Genomic DNA, 20,654 nt, shown 5'->3' on the forward strand with positions numbered 1-20,654 from the left:
ATAATAATAATAATAATAATAATAATAATGCGCAAGCATCTTCCAACAAACATTTGGTACATAAGTTTAAAAACGCGGGAAGATATTGTCCGTCTTCCAGTTTCTTCAACTTTGTCGAAAATGAAGCTGCAATAATGCGAGCGAGTGAATAACAACCTTTATACCTCCGGTATAAACCAATTGAAAGGATGTGATCTTGTGTTCCGTTTGAATTTAAACGACTCTTCGTTCGAAGGTTTCTCTACTTTATTCAAATATTCACTTATTATACCACGAGAGATGAATGTATCATGCATACCTGAACTTCTAAAGCATGGTAAGCAAATATGAGGCCAAGCAGTATCACAGTAGACACAGAGATCAGGGTTTTCAGTGCTGTCGAGAAAAACGAGGCCTGAAACATAAAACATTTTCGTGTGTAAAATACCTGTGAAATTATAATAAAAGACATTTTATCTTATTATAGTAAAATAATAAAATAAAATATATTTTATAATACATTTTATTTTAATTTATTATTATATATATATATTTAATTTTTTACATTTAATTTTACATGACTGTTGATTTCAATATAATGCAAGATATTATTTCTGTTATTTTCTTAAAAAAAGAAACGCGTTAAACACATATTGTTTGTGTAAATTAATATAGCACACAGAAATGTGTGTCTTAAAAATTGTAGCTATTTCTGATGTCGATCGGAAGATAAATCGAGATAAACAATCATTGAGACAAACAAACAGCATTCTACTATCGATAAATGATAGATTATGGACTGACTCGAGACTATCGGCGAATGAATTGTCGAGCTCCGGCCGTTAATTTCAGAAATAACAAATTCCGAGCTTACCGTTAATTGCCCACTTCTTAGACGCGAAATAATGAAATATGCATACATCTTCGTAAAGTTCCTTGTTGCCGCGTCGTAAAAGTCAAGCAACGGTGCTTCTAACAATGGCGTTCGATTTATGATTCGACCAGCAAAGGTGCAAACATTTTTAACGATCGTAAAAAACGTCGGCGTAAAAAGAGCATTTTAGAAAAATAGAATCTCTGTAGGTACCTCTCGTTCTATATCCTAGAGAGGAAACTTGGAATATCGCAATAAAATGTATTGCTTTAAAAGCGCTTTAAATCCCTGTATATATATGTATACTGCTACAAATTCTTACGGTATTTTGAGCGCCATTCATTCCTTTGACATCGACCGGAATGTACCTACCATGTGCGAAAAAAGCAGCGCAATAAATATCAAAATACTGAATAAAGGCATTCGCTATTAATTAACTGCCAGTAATTTTGGTAGGATCCAAATACCTCTTTATTAAATATACTATCGTAAGGTTAATACTTTAAGAGATATTGCATAATTTATATCATAAAATTACTTTATCACATTAAGTGCTCAAATACATCACCGTGACATTCTAAACATTTTCTAATACGTTTTTTATGTTTTTTATAACGTTGTCAAGTTGGTCACTAGTTAACCATAGAATGATAGACCATACTAAAAATAGTGAGAGATTTTCCTCTATAATTTTTTATCTTTATTTAAAAAGAGCTATAATCCAGTCCAGTTATTGGAATTACCCTATATATTTATGATTGTATACTGCATATTTAACTCTTTAGCGAAGTATACGAGACCACTTATATCGTGAAGAGTGAAATCTTGATACAGAAACTGAATAAATAATCAAAGATACTAATTTCAACGTTGAATTTTAACATCTCTCTTCTGTTCTTCCTGGATATTTCAAAATGTTTTTACCGGCTAACAGTTTGCAAACACAGATCGCAAACAGTTTTATTACTAATTGATACCTTCTCTAATTAATTGTAAGATTCATGTCGGTTTCATTTATCATTGTCAATAAACAGTTTACGATCGGTTGTTATTTTCAATTTGCGCGGTTGTTGTTTGCGAGCAGTTACACGTACGCTCTAAAAGCGGTAAGATTAAAAAGAGAGCGGTAAACCCAGAGTAAATGTTGGTGGTAGACAGACTAATTTCAACGTTGAATTTTAACATCTCTCTTCTGTTCTTCTTGGATATCTCACAATGTGTTTTTACCGGCTAACAATTTGCAAACACAGATCGCGAACAGTTTTATTTCTTATTGGTACCTTCTCTAATTGATTGTAAGATTCATGTCGGTTTCATTTATCATTGTCAATAAACAGTTTACGATCGGTTGTTATTTTCAATTTGCGCGGTTGTTGTTTGCGAGCAGTTACACGTTCGGTCTAAAAGCGGTAAGATTAAAAAAAGAGCAATAAACCCAGAGTGAATATTGGTGTAGACAGCGCGTTTCGCAGATGTTCGAGAACTGATCGCGAATCTTTCATTCGCCCTGTGGCGAACAGTGATTGAATAGTGTTTACATACAATTAGCCAATACAATTTGCTCACTGTTTTCCGGTAAATACGCACTTTTAGATGATCGATGGAAGAATTACGTAATTATTATTACGTGTATGAAATAATCTAAGAAAAGTCTAGAAAAAAAAAGGAAAGCAAGAGTACTCTCAAATCTTTTGTCAATCGTCGACTTTTTCCACGTCAGTTAAGGATTAAGATCGCACGTAAAAATTCCGGCGTAAAGTGCTACGCGCGCTTTATATCGCACGCAATAAATTTCACGATTTTATCTTCCTGAATTTGCTGCAGCTCCCTGACGTTCAAAATTTAAGAAGGCTAATTCCTGACGCGCGCGGCACATCACGACGTTTGCTGCCGCTTTTAGGTTCGCTAATAGAGGCGGCGCGTTATTTACAGCAGCCCGAGTTACGTATAGCGTAATTTCCGCTGTGCATCGTCGAATGCACTCGCTTTGTCTGCCTACGCCGCTCGGCGTAATCCCGCGATACGTAATGCCGGGCGAATTTAAGCTCGCTCGAAATGTTTGCCGAGTTTAAAGTTTACGCGGTGCTCCGTCCTCCTTTTATGTACGCGAGTTCTTTGACCATTTCGAGGCTCATTTTAGTTCAACGTAAAGTATCTCGGTAATTAGGGAATGATTAAAATTCGTTGGAAGTATAAAGCCCACTGAAAATTGACCCGAAAAATAAATAACGGTAGACAATTTGTAATTGGAAAACAATATATTACTCGGGATAACTGTGCTTCTCGTTAGTTCGCATTTCCCAGGATCTGTAATGAGAAAACTGTTCGGGAGGATATAGCCGCGATGCTTTTTGCACACATATCCACATGCATAGTTTATTTGATGCTGGTATATGAAAGCGGTTTACGAGATTTTCGGTGAATTGTGGATCGCAATAACGAGCTGCTTTCCGGAAGAACGACGACGACGACAAGCGCGCTGGCTGGGCAAAGCCTCTTTCCGCCATGTAACCTGGAAAGGGATTAAGGGCTCGCAAGAAACAGAGCCAATATGAACGTCGAATGCTGCTCTTCGCGAAATTTCCTTTTACGAATCTCAAAGACAATACTCGCTCGCGAAATATATTTAAAGTTGAATGATTTTATTATGAGCCACTCGCGTAATCATGTTTGAAACATGAAAAGGGTATTCTCATTATGAGGAACAGAATTTATAATACGAAATGGTAAATAGAAAAGAAGAGATCTAAAGAATAAAGATAAAAATGCAAAAGTTCTTTCTCCGTCAAACATGACTATGAAAATTCGCTCTCTCGTCTGATTTTCATCCGACTCGCCGAATAATATTTTTTTTTGTTTCTGACATTCTCGCGAAGTTTTCACGTTTGATGTTAGATAAAATTTCTCGTCGCTGTATAAATGGATTAAGGGATTACGCTTAAAGTATAAGGGAGAAATTTATTATCGCTCGACCTTACAAGCTGACTTTACGAGTGTTACGATCCGCTCGCGCGGAAATGCGAAATTGTTATCGCGATATTATGCGGCGCGTAACCATGTGACAAGCTGTGAAATTCGTGCGCGTGCAGGCCGTAATTGTTCCCGAGTCTTCCGTCCGATGCCATACGTTTGCGTCGCGGATAAATAATTACAGCATATGCGTTTCAGTCAAAATAATTACCCAGCAAGAACTTTCCCCTTTGCCGGAACTACTTTGTCGGAAGCTATTCGACGAGCGTTCGCGAAATATTGCTCGAAAAGAGCAGCTAGCGGTTCACATTAAACCATTTTAATTTCGAACGGAATATTCCAGAGAGGCAGAATAACTGTAACAAGAATTACATGTAAATAATAACGGAGGTTTTTTCAACTTTTCCTCTGAGATCGAGAGAAAAATCAGAACAAAGTTGAAAACTTTGACTGCGAAGTTGAGCTTTGGGAGGTCCAAGTCAAGAAATGCACGACTGTGTTTATAAAATAGGTAAAGTCAAATTACAGAATAAACCACACCAAAAAAATAAATATAAATACACTGAAAAAAAAAATTAAATTAAGTAAAAATTAAGTAAAAATATCTAATTCTAGATAAATATGTGATTATATTAAGTAAATATGTCATTGGTACTATTCAAATAAATATTTTCTTGGATCTAAATATTTTTTTTTCAGTGTAATTAAAAAATAAAAAGTAAATAAATGTAAAAAATATATATTATATATTAATATGTATTACATATTATTTATATTATAATATATTTAATAACATAATTTCACATAAAATAAACAAAACTGTCACTAATACACTGAAATAATAGATCTTTTTGTGATTAAAGCAGATGTAAGAAGAAAAATGAATAATTCTATTTTTAATAAATCTAGTGTATTATTATAATACTTTATTGTCCTTTTGATGTCTTACCTAAAGTCATTTTTAATCGATAAATGTCGAAAAATCTGAAAATTGTAAACATTTTCTGACAAAGTTCCATTGGAGAGTTACCGCAGATTCGAATACAACGCGAAAATAACAACATTGTAACTATCAGTTATGAGCCTGACACCCGATGATCCCGTCTAAAATCCAATCCCGACCAGTCGGGTTCATCGTAAAATGTATTTCGACGAGATTGTTCGACGTTATCGTCCCCTTAAAGTTGAAAACCGCGCGCGCTTACGGTGTCCACGCGTGCGGATATAGGTACCGGGATTTCGCGCCGTAATAAATTTACGAGATCCGCTTCTCGCTAAAGGGTCGTATCGATACGGAACGGATGAAGAAGAGATGGCGAGGGAGGATTATACGAGCCGTGATCCATGAATTAATGCGATTGCATCTACGGGGGCCGATTTTCCCGCCGCGAGTTTGCGCCTCGGAAAACTGCGTCGGTGTTTCCGTTCGAAAAACGATTATAGCTCTCGCGGTAGCGTCTAGAACGATGCAGAATTTATGCGTCTCTCGTCGGGGATGGGGAAGAGAAAGGGAAATATCTTTACACGGGATATCTTTAGACGGCTCTTTTGTTTTACTTATTTCTTTTTTTCATCTAGCTCTCTTTTATTTTTCATTTGCCTATACCGGGAATACACCGTGCGTCGTTATAAAAGACGCGTAAAAAGTATCCGAAGATGTAAAAAGAGTCGGAGAGATATAGGGTATTTTGTTTAAAAAGGTCAAGACGTGTAAAAAAGCGTCTAAGAGATTAAGGCGTCTTTTTAAGAACGTTTTCTTCAAACGGAGTGTTATAAATGTTTCGGTAATTAAAGAATTTCCTATTAAATTTTGTCGAAAAAATAAGAGATTCTGAAGCTGATATAAAGTACGCTCCAACTGATACAAATTAAATATCGATTTGTGGGGAAGCTAACGGCACGGCGCCAGATGTCATAATTAAAAGTGACAAACTTTTCAGACGTATATTTCAGGCGTAAAAAAGCTAATGGATAAATATCAGTTTCTCTGATTCCAGCTCAAACTTTCGGGGAATATAATCGAACCGAGAATTTCTTAATTATAGGCTTAGCCGTCGAAAAATGCTGAGTTATGTCAATACAGGAGCAATACAACAAATGAGAAGAATACGAAAGTCTATACTTTTCGTTCATAACGACGGAAGTAATGTACTCTCGTCTATCTCTACCGAAGTCGCGTCTCTCGTTCTTCCCGAACTCGAGAGATGTTTTCGCAATGGCGAGAATGGACTCCCTATGAAACTTTAAGCGGGTATAATCATCCCCGCAAAGGCTCAGCGATCGATCAGAACAATACGAGGAACCGTGCCAAACCGTCCTCCTCCATTTCCCTCTTGGCGATTCGCGACTCCTCTTTGTTTCGCATCATCGAGCTCCTCCCGATGCCGTCCTGGCTCTCGGATGCATTCAGACCACTATATATTCGTCCCCCGACGTCGATTATATTAGCTTCCGTTCCTCGCGCCGGCATTCATACGGAAATGGCCGGCAGCAATTATGTATTTTCATCTTCTGTCTGTCTTTCCTTCTTAATAAAAAGTCTCGCACTCTTCCCCCGTACATTAGAAAATTTTCATCAATATGCTCCCAGATAGCACGCATGTTGAAAATAGGGATATAAGACGTTTTAAAGACATCTTTAAGACATCTTATGATATGTCTTAATGGCGTGATTTTGCATAGTGATGTCTCGACAGTTTTCTTTGATTTTCTCAACAGATAATCTCCGAGACAGTTTTCTCGCCGTTAAAAATTTTACAACACTTCTAATTATCATTTTAATTTTTAACTCTTTCTGGTCAAACATCAGTATTCTTGTCTTTCTTCTAAATTACCCTTTTTAAATTGAACGTTAATGAGCCCACGCTTTACTGCTCGCTAGACTTTCAAGAAGATATTACTGAAATAACATTCGTTGCATAGCATTATATGAAACCTTTTACGCGGCATACATATATTATATCATAATCAAGCATATCAGATTATATCACTTTCTCATTTAACTTTGCCTCTGTTAGAATTTTCATACAGCTTTCTGCAAAAAAGAGGGAAAATATTCAAGATCCGCCCCCGCACTGACGCGCGCGTGCTAATGCCACGTAATAATCTCGTGGGACTCGCGATTAAAAACATTCGTCGAATGCCGGGATGTGCGCGTTCAGAGAGGTTACTATAACGACGGCATGATCTATTCGTGCGTGTCCGTGCGCACGTCCTCGCGCTTCCGTGCGAGCGTGCGAGCCGTCGTTTGTGTGGTCACGCCCTGTGAAATCGGTAAAAACCTTTGCCGTTTTTTGCCAGTCGAAAAAAAAGAGAGCTGGGGCGTTAAGGCAACCGCGTGCCAGGGTACGCGCGCCGCGAGTTTCGATGGCGCGGGCTCCTCTGTCCTTGACAGAGCGGAAATATAGAACGCGTATAACACGTGGACGACGCGCGGACTCTCGAGTTCTCGATGAGAACCCGGAAAATCCGTCTGGCGAACGTGACCAAGTATCTTCCTCGGACTTTAAATCGTCCCTCTATGTCGATCGGACTAACAATAAGTCTTAAAAGGTGTTTCAATAAAAATTGAAAAAATTAAAATTAAAATTACAAAGGAGCCTAATTTATATTGTTTCAAAGAATTAAATGCTTGTAAGGTCTTTAATTGTACTTAAAATTGCGATTGTAAAATTTAAAGAGTAGAGATTATCAAGATTTGACAGATAGATAAGAATAATCTAGATTTAAAAAAAAATCCAGAATTTTTCAGTTAATGGAAGTAAAACTGTCGAAAAATTGAGAGACCTAAAGTTACGAAGTATTTTACGGGCGGAAAACGGCATTGAACTTGAACTTCAACACGTCGGAATTATAACCCGCGCTTTTTATAATTCACCAATAAAACACACATTTATCGCCGGTGAGATCTTTAATTTGCCGCGTATTTTGATCCCTCGCACAAGCGTACGCCGATTAACTACATGTACGGCTATTTATAGTCGGTTATTTTGGATTTAGGTTGCGTTTAGCTGATGTCGGATATTCATTCGACGCACGTGCGCTTCACCTTTGGAAGTAAAAATCACTCCGGTTGAAAATTACTCTTCGCAGAATATTCGCGCGCGCGCGCGCGCGATACAAAGTATTCCATCAATAGATATGAATTATGTAAATTTCAAACGTAGCGCTGAATCTTTTCTCGATAAAAATTAATAACGAATCTCGATGAATTTCGTATCAAATGTTAATTATTTATCGGAATTAAATCTCGAGTCGTAAAAACGACGAACCTAATGAAAACAACAAACGATTTTCTTAAAGCGTTTAATGCTCTTTCCTCGTAATCTTCGTGGCATGTAACAGGAAGTGGCGGGACAGGATTTTCCCTTCCTTACGGTTGCTTCCGGCGATACGTCACGGGAATATACTCTCGCCTTGTGCAGATTATAAAGCGATCATCGCTCGGCCTCCTCCGCTTGATATGGAGGAGCCTTTTTGTGAAGAAGTCTGACAAGGAAAAATAACACGGGAGACTTGAGTGAACCCGCAGCGTTCCGGTGCACTTGAAAAATTAATCCCCGACGAAGACGTTTCTTCAGCATCAAAGGGGAAGAACGTTAATAAAGAAAAATAGAAAGTGTGGGAAAAGAATCGACCACTACTTTGAGGTGGGAAACCTCAGGCTCGCGTTTGATTGACAAAATAAAGCTCCGTCGCAAATGCTATTAGATCGAAGATTTCGAAGACGAGTAAAAAAAATTCACAAATCGGACATCTAAAAGTTCTAAAACTGAACTTGTGAAACTTTTCTGGAGATTAAAACCAAGGTCGATCTATCCAAATCTGAAGTATGAAAGCTGCATAGTTTCAGAAGTTGAAAGCGTGAAGAAAATACAATATTTGAGGATATGACGTGATCTTAAATCAGATTACAAGAAAAATCATGTGTTTAAAATTACGAAGTTAAAGAAAAGATTTCGAAAGATAGATTTTGAAAAGCTCTGATTTTGAAGTTTTAAAAACTTTCGATTAGCAAATCTGAGAAATTAAACTTCAATGCTGTAAAGAGTGTAAAGATCGAGTTATGTAGAAGCCGTCTGCAAAGGTTACGAGATTGGCTTCCAAGACCTACATAACATTTAATTTAATTTCTTCAAAGCTATTATTCTCATGATAAGTTAATCTCCTTTTTTTATCGATATCTTCATGAATATTAAGTTTCACTTCGAAATACTTTTAAATAAAAAAAAGAGATTAAATATAGAGAATTAATCTTTATTGAAGAACGGGCTGTATCACAGGGATATGTTTTTGACATCAAAGCTCGTCCGGCCAGGGGATGCCGGCAAACTGCCCGCGAGGGTGAAAAATAATTATTTCCGCTCTCGGGATGATCAAGCTAGCGCAAGGGATGAAATTTTGCAGTAAAATTTCATTTATGGGAAATTTCATTTTGATTCGTTGCGCGACGCGATATTTGTTACAATTTGCGTGAACGCGAAGAGACAGCGATTGCGCGATTCCAGGAGATTTGCGAATATACCGGGTGGATTTCAAGTAAGAATAAGAAATGACGAATGAATGAATGAGTGGCCGGTTTACGATTATCCCTGTATAAACCCTGTCAGGAATACGCAGAGAATTTAAAATAGGTAAGAGAGTTAGCCTATCATAAAAAAGTAAGAGAGAAAAATGAATAAATACATAAAATACTGTTTTCGATAACCTATATCGTTGAATTTAAGATTAAAACGGGAGAACCAGTTGTATTAAAATATATGGGAGGCAATAGTATAGAGAGAGAATATAATAATGAAAGGTGTAATCAGCAAATTGCCAAAAAATTGTGCTAATATTAGAGCGGAATGGCTTCGCACTGAAACTTCATGCTTCATAACGATTAATATGAATATATAATGAAGAATTCATGGACGCAGCGTACGTTCATTAATATTAATCGATAAAAGCAGTCGCAAAAAGCCTATCGTATCGCAAAAATAATCTTTTCAACAATGCTCATGTAATATTCATAAGAGCAGGATAGAAAATAGATGGCAATAATTTTAAATAATTATTTCATGCTTAAAAATGTGACAATTTCCGAACAATTAGTCTGAGATTTATATATAAACTTTTCATCATTGCAAAATACACATTCGTTTAAAAGTAATAGAAAACTAAATGTCTTCTATCATAAAAATCCGCTTTCCGCGCAAAATAAATACGCCACACGACCGTTAATTCCGCCACCGTTTTACGCTTGAAGTATCGTTTATTTTGCGACACCTCCCGGCGGTGCACTTTCGTTTCACCGAGAGAGGAAAGTTTGTTCGCGGTTTAGGAGAGAGAAAGGATAAAGATGCACCACGAACAGAAGACCCGGTTTTTTCGCCGGATTTTGCCGGCGCGGAACTTATCGTCGCAAAAAAGCTCGATTACGGCAGCTTAATCCTCCCGCGACTCTCATCGCTAGCGAACGCGACGGCAAATCGCCTAGAAATTTTCCACCAGGCTTCCCCGGGAAATCTCTTCCCCGGACCGTAAAGCAACTCGCTCCTAAATTATACTTCCTTTCTTTTGACTTAGGAACCATGCCAAGTAACAACGATGGTGACTGAACGACGACTTTACGCGGTTAAGAGGAACGCTTCGTGGCCGGATAATGGAAAAATATACGCAGCGCAGACGTAACGTAACTGTGATAAAAGATGCACGAGAATCAGTTCTAAAAAGAAAAATCGTCGAAAGATGAACATTTTCAGTATTCTGCATGTACAGTGTGTTTCTCAAGTATTATTCAATATTTTAAGAGTTGATTTTTTAGGTCATTTTATACAGAAAATTTCATATAAACATATGATGTCAAAGGCCTTCAGAGATACAAGATGTTGAAAATTCTAATTAAGAAAGCTATTAAGAAAAACTTAAATATTACTATTTCATTTTATATATTTTATAATAAAAGTGAAAAAAATAAATTAAACTAAACATTATAATGTAAAAAAACCGTTATTTATCAATACGTAGTATAGAAAGTATGTACATATGTGAATTTATAAACAATAATTATAACAATAAAGGCTCACAAGATTAAAAATCAATCAAAGACAAAGGAGCATCGAGCTTAACACGGTGTTGGTGTTCATATATTCTATAAGTCTTAAAATATTAGATGGTACTTAAGATCGAAATACCTTGTACTTTTGAAGTAATGCCCATCTGAATTTCGCAATAATCGAAATGTTTTTGAGAACTATTAAATACTCTTTGTAACATTAATAACTGTAACTGTGCCTTTGGAAGAATTCCAAATAAATTTCTTTCAAGGAAATGGTTCCCACATGCCGAGATTTTCTAAACATATTACTAAACGATGCAACCAGCCGAATCATCGGCTTTCTTGTAATGTTTATTTTTATAAATGTATATTCTTTTTGCATTACATGCTAATAAAAAAGACAAATTTCTACTTTAAACTTACTTAGTGTTCAATTCATTTCGTTTTGTCTATTTATTATAAAGTAACAGCTATTTGAGCTATTTAATTACTGTAATAAATTAATAAAAATCTGCAAAAATCTATTCATTGGTGTACGAGTTCAAAACAGTAATTATCTGAACTTCGTTTCTACGCCATTGACTTTTTACAAAACGGTAACTGTAATTAAAAAATGAAGGTAATACTCTGTCTATTTAATGGCCCAAGTTTAAAAAAAAAACCTTTTCTCATTTAAGAGTTTTTTTTTAAAAGAACGATAATTTTATAGATTTTTTAATATCCTGTATCTTTGAAACGTGGCCTTGAGACCGTGTAAACCTTTTTAAAAAAAATCAATTCTTAAAATATTGAAAAATACTTAAGAAACACCCTGTATGTAACTTCTGTATAAAAAGTCTATGGAATTTTTACAATATCACAAATATCTGTGTCCTTGTTTTGACATTTATATGTGAATAACAACTTTCTCAAATCTTTAAAATTCTTTATGTCTAAAGCGATAATTTTCCGAAATTTCGTATCTTCGAGAGTATATAAAACCATAAGTTTGGAAAGTTTTATAATCGAGATACTTCGCATTTGTGCAGTAACTTCTCAAATATTTCACATCTTTAATATTTTGGATGTTTTTAAAGTTATAATACTGGCAATTTAAACTCCATGTTTAATCGATGTACAAAAAGAAAGCTGGGATTTAAGGGGCTATTACAGTGTGACGCCCGAAAAAATGAGCTATTTTTAATGAAATTTCATTTAAAAAGTATTGCATGCCAGATCGGCTAAAGATGACTTTTATGAAAAAGCTGAAGGAATTTTGTACGGGCCTGGTATCGCTGATTAGCTGTAAGTGCCTGTTTTATGCAAGTTTTTATGTAAAAAAACTTTAAACGCGTTTTTCTCCTGGCGGGGATTATTTCGGAAAAACGGCTTGGCGAATCGGGCTGAATTTTTTACAGCATATTCGGCATACGTATGGCTATCCGTACTAGAATTATTAAAAAATTTTAATTTTAACTTATATTTTTGCCCGAATTACGACGAAAAAAAAACGTTTTTTTCGAACACTTTTGCACAAAACGCCGCCATTTTGTTAATTTACAATATGAAATAATAATTCTAGTACGGACGATAGCGACACTCTTACAAATTAAGAATCTTTTTGAATTTTTGATTTCAGACCACCTGGAGAGCTCAGATGATCCCCGCCAGCAATATACCTTTTTTTTTCCTTGAATTATAATTTATTGTTAAATAAATATATATTTTTATGCAACAAAAAAAATTGTTTTCTATTCTCTAAGAGTATACCTTTCACTGAAAAAAAAGTTTGTATCAATGCATGCAATACTTTTTAAATGAAAATTCATTAAAAATAGCTCATTTTTTCAGGCGTCACACTGTAATAGCCCCTTAATCTGAAATGGACGAAAATGCCATGTGTCGTGTTCATTTCGACGTCAAATCGTACAAAATCAGATAGAATTCAAAGAGAAACAGATAATCTTGCGGAATTAATGCAGTGCGATTTGCAGATCGTATACGTAAAGCGTATCGGTAATCTCGGACGGAATCAGTGATGGACAAAGAGGCAGAAGCGACATGGCGGATCCGTTCGTTAATCCACCGCGATAAAAGCACTCCTGACCCGTTTTTATCTCGCGATACGGGGGAGGGAGCCTAATCTTTGAATAACACACGAAGCCAGGCCAGGCCTGAAGGTTACTGACGAAAAAAGGAGGTACATAAAAGCCGCCATCAGGCATTAGGGGTTCGTCGTAAACCCTTAATAGCGAGTCCCGAGGAAAAAAGGGCTTCCACGGCGTTAAACGATCGAGCTGAGACTACGAGTCGTTTGCCATTCTCTACTTCCGCACGTAAATCGTGCGCAATCCTTTCAGCCTGTTTTCTTCTTTCGAGAAATTTAGTGATTTCTCCTCTCGTCGTCTGCCAGAAAACCAAGATCTTGTGAAAGAAACGGGATCTAAACGGAAATTACAGACTCCGTGTGTTTCAAAGCGAGACGTATGCTAAACAATATCGTGCTCGGCGTGCAAAAATGAGGAGTGATAAACGACGATATCAGCATGATATCGTTTAGCGCCAAATGACGAAAGTATAGAACCAGCGGACGAGACGTGATGAACGATGCACCTCGCGCTCCCTTCCACCCGATACGGTTCAACGCAGCCGGTGTTTTCTTTCCTTCCTCGTCGTCCTCGTTGTCATCATCGTCGTCGTCGCCGACGTGGCGATTCTCCAGTTAATTCACGTCTTTCCATTCCGACCCGTCGGGGCTTCCCTGACGACCTGCCTTCGTCTCGTCACGGCTCCACTTTATAATAACATTAGTCCTCATGGCCGCATAATTGCCGTCTTCTTCCTCCGCTCTGTTGAGGTCTTCGCGTCATCGAGGTCGTTCGGGGATTTTCGAGACAACGTGACGGTGCAATTTATCATTCCACACCGCTGCTGTCACTATGATCGATCTGTCATCCGCAGAGGAGAAGGAGTAGGAGGAAGACGATGTGATGTGAACCCGTTGATATTTATATAATTGCACGTGTTTGTTAACTGTCATCCGCACGAGATGTAAAAAGTTTCAGGGAAGGAAAGCCTTGGAAGTAGTCTTAATTGAAATATCGCGTAATCCTCTCATTAATTTCGGATAAACTGAAGATTGATGTGTTACAGCTTAATTCGTGTCAGAGAAGATCTTTAACGGCATGATTAAATAAAGGAACACGAAAGAAGAGAACCCTTTTTTATGGATTAAGTTTTGATGTCTTTTTCGATGAACCCGAAGTGAATTAAAAGTTTCCACATTTCTTGATTAAATCAAACAATTTTGTAATAATACTCAAAAAGTATGAAATAAAGATAGTAAATAAGGATAAATATTCAAAAGCTTTTTTAAACCGCGATATTAAATAAAAAATTCTGTTTTCAAACTCTATATAATCTAAATTATTAATTATCTCGTTAAATAAAAAATTTTGTTGAAACAAAACGTCATGTTAAATTTAGCGACAAATGCGATATCGCGACGCTTATCGAGCGTTTATTCCCAATTGCTGATAAAACTACGTTATCTCGCATGTTTGTTAAGTTAAAATAAATTGCGTTATCGAAAACGGTGAGTTGAATTGGACGAGTTTCGGCCAGTTTCAGTCAAAATAATTCGATCGCCTCCGCGCATACAAATTTCAGCACGAACGCGCGTAACGGTGTCGATATATTCGACTTTGCGACGCCGCAGAATTTCTCGACGTTTGTCGAATTTGCAATTCGATGGGCGTGCACGAGCAAACCGCGGGATCGTTCGACGATCCTTAAATTGCCGAATATTCGGAGCTAACGCTTTCGCATGCATTGCGCTCTGCATGCAGTTTCATGTTGTGCCATTTGTTCAGATGTGAAAGAGTGAAGATTGGAAAAATCAAGGTGCATAAGCTTCGGAAATTCGTAAAATTGGAAGTTATGAAATTCAATAAGGAATTGAAATATGAGGAACACAATCAGAGTCCAAAAATGCGAGAACTCACGAATTTCAAGATTCGAAATATAAGCCATTTCAAAAAACATGAAACAAAGAAGATAAATATTCAAAAAAATTTTTAATCCACGATATTAAAAAAATAATTCAAAAAAAATTTTAAATTCTGTATCTAAATGTTCGAGAGCGCGCGGTAGCTCGAGGTAGCGCGAGAAGGACTGGCACGAGAAAAAGCAGTTCACACAAAACAGAATAAGTTCATGAAAATTAGTGTATTACAAAATAAAAGTGTCTATATTTACAATATGTACAGTGTTCGTTTATTTCCAGAAAAGGAAAGAAGCCATGAAAGCGCGCACAGAAGCTAATACGGCAAGCAAGAAGCAAAGCGTGTTCGCGAAGCACGATAGCGAGATTCAAGGCGGTGTACAAAGGCGGTTTTGACTTGCGGGTAAACTGCGAGCGAGAGAGCTTCCTCGGCGCAGCGGCGATCTTTTATTACACGGAAAAAATTTTGGGGCAGTTGCTGACGCAATTGCGATTGTTGCAGCGCAAACCGGAGATGAGTTTCGCGTTCACGATTCGAAACAATGCTCTCTTTTTTTTGGGACAGCTGCTCCCCGTGCCTCCCCGTGATTCGGGAAAGTTGCTCTCTGCAATGTTTGGGACAGTTACTCGCCCAAATTCGAGTCGGCAGTCCACTCAACTGTGATGTCAGAGCAGCTTTACCATGTAAAGTGCAGCAGACCACTCATCATTTTTTCCGTGTACCTCCGAGGCTCTCTCCGGGCTAATCACCAATAAATTCATCGCGTTTCAAAAACATTAAAGGATATTCGAGGACTCAGTGCGTGATTGGTGGCCAAAGGCCGCTCGCGGAAACGTTCGCGCTTGACATGTGCGGAGCTCGAATTTCGGGAGGGTGATTGGCCATCGGCGGCCTGTGTCATCGTGCTCACGGCAAAGGCTCGTTTGACGATCCGACGAGATCGTTGCTTGTTTTCGATCGCAATGTTTATAGCATGGATTTTTCCTTTGTGTAAGCGCGGTTGCATGACTTTGTTGTTGACGTTGACGAGCGAATGTTAGTGAACTTTCCGAAATGCGAATAATAGAAAATCCATGCTATACTGAACATTAACAGGACTAATTTAAGGCGAAAATTCTAATTTATTGAATGCGTGCGAGTGCAGGCTTGCAACCGAAAGCGATTTTCGGTACTAAATCCCACGATTTCAAACACTAAATTATTCCTATTGTCCTGAGAATCGCAAAGAAAGCTTAACGTTTCGGAATGTCAAAGTTCCAAAAATTCAAGAATATAAAAGTAAATGAAGAAAGTTATTGCAAGTATAAAATTGCGAAGCTCTAAATTTCTACATATGTATTTGACGTTTAATAGAAATCGCAGACTTTTTCTAGGTCTACAAGTTCAAGAAATCCTGTATACCTTCAGAGATATGAACACATCCCGAGATCCAGGATTCGAAAGAGGTTCGAATTCTTTGAGTCAACCGGCTAAGTAATTTCCGGCGTTCTCTCTGCTAAATGCGGTTAATACCGAAAGTTTCCTGTAAAATCTAAATGAAGGACGTCTTCCACCCGATTGTCCCGCATGACTATACGTTCAATTCTGGAATGGGTCTCCATGGCAAGCGATTGCCCTCGAGCTCTTGCAATATCGATATTGTTAATCCGTCGCTCCGCTTTTGGCACGGGATCAAGCGGCGGATTGCTCAGTCAACAACGGGATTCGGCGATCCCCGGGGAAATTCTTACGGGAGAGAAATATCCCCGTCGGGGGGCGGAATAAATACGGACGTCGGGAAGAGAAGCGGAAAGACACTCGCGAGCTTTCGGCCGAAAGCACTCTGGGGACGAGCTTCCTTGTTTGAAAGGGGATAGGCCGAGTCAAGGCGGCCTCTCCTTCGCAATTGCGATTATCGAACCGGTATCTCCGATACCAAGAGGATATACGAGACGACTCGTGCTTGTCGTTGTCGCCTTGAATATCCGGTACATCAACGGACCATTTTTAGCCGAGATAATGCTCGCGAAGGTCGCGAGGTCATTCAGATATATCCTATTCAACAGGAAATAAATCTTTCTTATGCTGAATAATCACGTACCAAGAAGTATAGCGATGGAAAAGTTCCTAAAATAACAAAATTATTAAAATAATTGTACGTTAAAAATTAGAAGTTACAAAAATTTATATTTTGTGAATCGAGTGTACCACGCGATAAAATTCCAGAATTTAAATTTTAAAAGAGTCTTAAGAAAGGAAAAATTAACAACTACAGCTATTAACAAAACATTTTCTCGTTTCCTTATCTTCGTTTTTTTTTTACAAACATCTGAATAATCAGTCATTTAAGCTCTCGCTGTTTTAAGCATTAAGCTCTTGCTTTTTAATAGGTTTACTTGTTTTTAATTACCATTTAATTCCCTGCATTACGTATTCCTGTTTGCACTCGAAAACTTACTTTCTGCAGTGCGGATGAAAATTGTCGGCATGCTCGTAGAGAAACGTTCCCCTTTTTCCGAACTATCCTCGAATTCCGCGTGCCGAGCATCCATAAGTTTTGAAATCGTTGCGGGCGGAGCGCGAGGCGAATTTTAATAAAGTCCAGCTTCTCTCGACGAGGAGGAGAAACTCCCCGCGTCGATAGTGCCCTTCGACAGTGTCGCAAAAAACGCACGATTACTCAATATCACTGTGTCACTCGACGGTAAATTGAAAGTGGTCTATCGATCAACAATCCGACCAGCCCCGATAGACCATAGACCATAGTTATATAATACTGAAAGCCCAACGACGAGCACTTCGAATCATTAACCCGACAATGTAACGTGAATCAATTTGACCTACTGTCCTGAATGAAGTGACTAATAGTGAGCGTAGCAATCGGTTGATAAGACAAGATTGCTTACTTTCAATTTACGTACTTGATGCATTCGATTTACACACTTCTACTAATTATTTAGATATCTGAAAACACAAAAGAAGGATGACATTCCGTTGAAATTAATATTTTTAACGAGACTCCTAGAGATATCATTGCCACCTTTGACTAGAGAGGATACGGCCTTAGAGGCGTTCAGGCATAATCCCACGGATGGTAGCTTCGCACCACCGGCCGCTCGACCGAGTGCGTGAACCAAATGTCCGAACCTGCGGTTCCTCTCGTACTGAGCAGGATTACTATCGCAATGACTGGTCATCAGTAGGGTAAAACTAACCTGTCTCACGACGGTCTTAATATTTTTAATTTATCCTTTCTTTCAAAGAATCTTCTTTATAAAAACAAATTCTGACATGACTGCAAGATTTTATCCTTCAAGAAAGATATAACGAAATGAGAAAATGTTATTTTATATTATCTTTAGCTGTTAATTTATCTTAAAAAAAAAAAAAAACTTTTTTAAGTCGGATCTTTAAAATTCTTCAATTTCTATATCGATGTATTTTGAGTCTTTGCTGTCACGGAGCTTCGTCGACTATCTCGGGCGGATATCTCTTCGATTCTCGAGTCTTCGAACCCGCTGCGCTGGCTCACGAACACGGGGATCTATCATTCAGATTCACGTGGCGGACCTTGTCGTACAAGGAAAAAGTTGTTATCCGTAACAGCGCGTGAACACCCCGACGGCATTGATTCTATCCTCGCGGTGAAACGCCGCCCCGACTCCGGCGTTGGTAGAACATCTGAACATGAAAGGATAACGATGCGCCGGAGGGGAAAGGGGTCGATCTGCAGTCTGCGAGGATTGTTCGAAACAGCGAATGCTGGTATCGCGTATATATTTGCCAACGTGGAGCTCTACATCTCACGTCGCGCGCGCGTTCAAGCGCGAAGCTCCTTGAGGATGAAAGGAGCCGAGACGACTGACTGTCGGCGGGGTTTTCCCGGTTTCCGCGATCTGCCTATGTCCCATGATTCCGTAGATTCCGGAAATTTCTTTTTTTTTTTTCAAATACGAGATACGCGAAAAATAGTTTTTTTTACGAATCGATTATTCTTTCGTGGAAATTGGCAAGTTAAGTCTTAATGGTAAGGAAAAAATAAATTATAACGGAAAAGTGAAATTAAAGAAAATCTGAAATAAAATCCTCAGAGTTTTAGAAATTCTTGAGTCCTCAGAATTATCATCTTTCCAGCAATTCGATGTTTAATTTTGGATTCCGCAATGAGATATATCTTATGATTTGCGATTCTTCGAGAACTGTGATCTTGCATTTTATAAAGGAAGAGCTCATCCCTCAATCCAGTACCAGCACTTTAACCAGCATGATGTTAATCGTTCAATATTACAGAGAAAGAAGCTGCAGTAAAAATAAATGGACGCGACGCGTTCGAATTCCTGAGAGAAACGGAAATTCTTTGGAGCATAAAATCCCACTGCCGGCTCGCCCCTTTTCGGTGAACCAGCCCCTGCAATATTAACGCGGCTACATCGCTCTGCACTTTTCACGCGGTTTCGAGGGGCTCTGATCGATGGCGAATGAATTAACGTTTCGCGCCACGGAGCATCCTGACCGGCGATAAATATTCAGCGAACTGTCTCAGTCTTTTCTTGCTCTTCGTGATTGTGTACCTTTATCATTTACCAGTCACTAGTTATTTATTCAGAGAATCCCGCGGAGATAGACTATGATAAGCAGAATGCGCCAACCTCCGAGCGGTATTTATATTTATAGGTATATCTCAATGCCGAGCAAAATGTAAAATGTTACTGGCCGTGTATACACGGTGCCGTGCAAGAATCATCATTCCTCTCGTCCACCGGTTTATCATCATCGGGCTATAATGACGCAATCGTTGCGCGAATGTCGACTAATTATTCAACGGTGAAGTGAAATATGCTGTATGTGAATTGCAGTATGCAAATTGCAATTGTGATCTTTATTTTACCGCCGTACATATATTATTACTTTGCCATATTCACTAATTTTAAGTTCCACGAAATGTTATGTTCTGCAATTTGTAGCTCACTGAGAATTTCAGTTTTTGAATTTAATAAAAAGAAAATTTATTATTCAATTCGTTGAAATATTTAACTTTACGAGTAATACAATAAATTATTTCAACGAATCGTTATTCAATTTTAGGTTCCACGAAGTGTCGTGTTCTGCTATTTGTAGTACAGAGAATTTCATCAATTTGACATTTCCACGAAGTTTTGTGTTTTGCAATTTGTAGTTGAGAGAATTTGAGACTTTTGGTCTCTGAATTTAATAAGAATAGTTATTCTTTACAATAAAAATATTTACTTGACGAACTATTAATTTAACACGGCAATTTATTTCAACACATTTATCATTCAACAAATACTTGGATCTTCCTAAATGATAAAAACTTTATGTAAATAAAATGTAAACTGGCAGAATTGTCGAGAGTTCGACACGTAAACTTCGAAGACAGCTTCAATCGGATTATTGAATGCAACCGCGGCGCTGCCTCTTCTCTTTCTCTCTCCCGGCGTTAATTTTATTACAAAATTCCTCAATGAACGGTCATGTTTGCAGCGTTTTGTAAACAGAAACCAGGGAAGTTGGCCAAGATCGCGACAAGCGCTCCCGGGTGTTTAACTTTTGAATCGCCGACGAGTTTACTTCCCGCACGTGAACGATTCAGCCAAGGCGAATTTACGAGAGTCTCCCGGGGAAAGTGTGACTAGTCTATTAGCAAATCAAGTGCGAGTTAATTGGACGCCCGATGTATGAAGTACGAGATATCGCGAACGCGCTGTCGCCTGGTAAACCTTGCGTTAATTATAACCGAAGGTTCAAGCCTATATACAGTAGGAAGAAGATAAAATTGATCGCTAATATTCTTCCATCGGAAAATAATGTC

The 20,654-nt window shown here is 38.0% G+C and overlaps 1 protein-coding gene across 4 annotated transcripts in view; it reads right to left on the reverse strand.

Annotated features, from left to right (window-relative positions):
• Positions 1-20,654, reverse strand: part of Sk (small conductance calcium-activated potassium channel) — a 198,331-nt gene that overhangs the window by 38,902 nt on the left and 138,775 nt on the right. For all 4 annotated transcript variants that reach the window (XM_071701574.1, XM_071701573.1, XM_071701576.1 and 1 more), the window contains one exon: positions 299-394. In XM_071701574.1, the coding sequence (XP_071557675.1) occupies positions 299-394 (96 nt within the window). The remainder of the gene's footprint in view (positions 1-298; positions 395-20,654) is intronic.

This window comes from Temnothorax nylanderi, unplaced genomic scaffold (genome assembly GCF_030848795.1).
Source record: "Temnothorax nylanderi isolate EJ_2023f unplaced genomic scaffold, tnyl_v1.0 TNYL_tig0026_pilon, whole genome shotgun sequence".
In the NCBI taxonomy this organism is placed as follows: domain Eukaryota; kingdom Metazoa; phylum Arthropoda; class Insecta; order Hymenoptera; family Formicidae; genus Temnothorax; species Temnothorax nylanderi.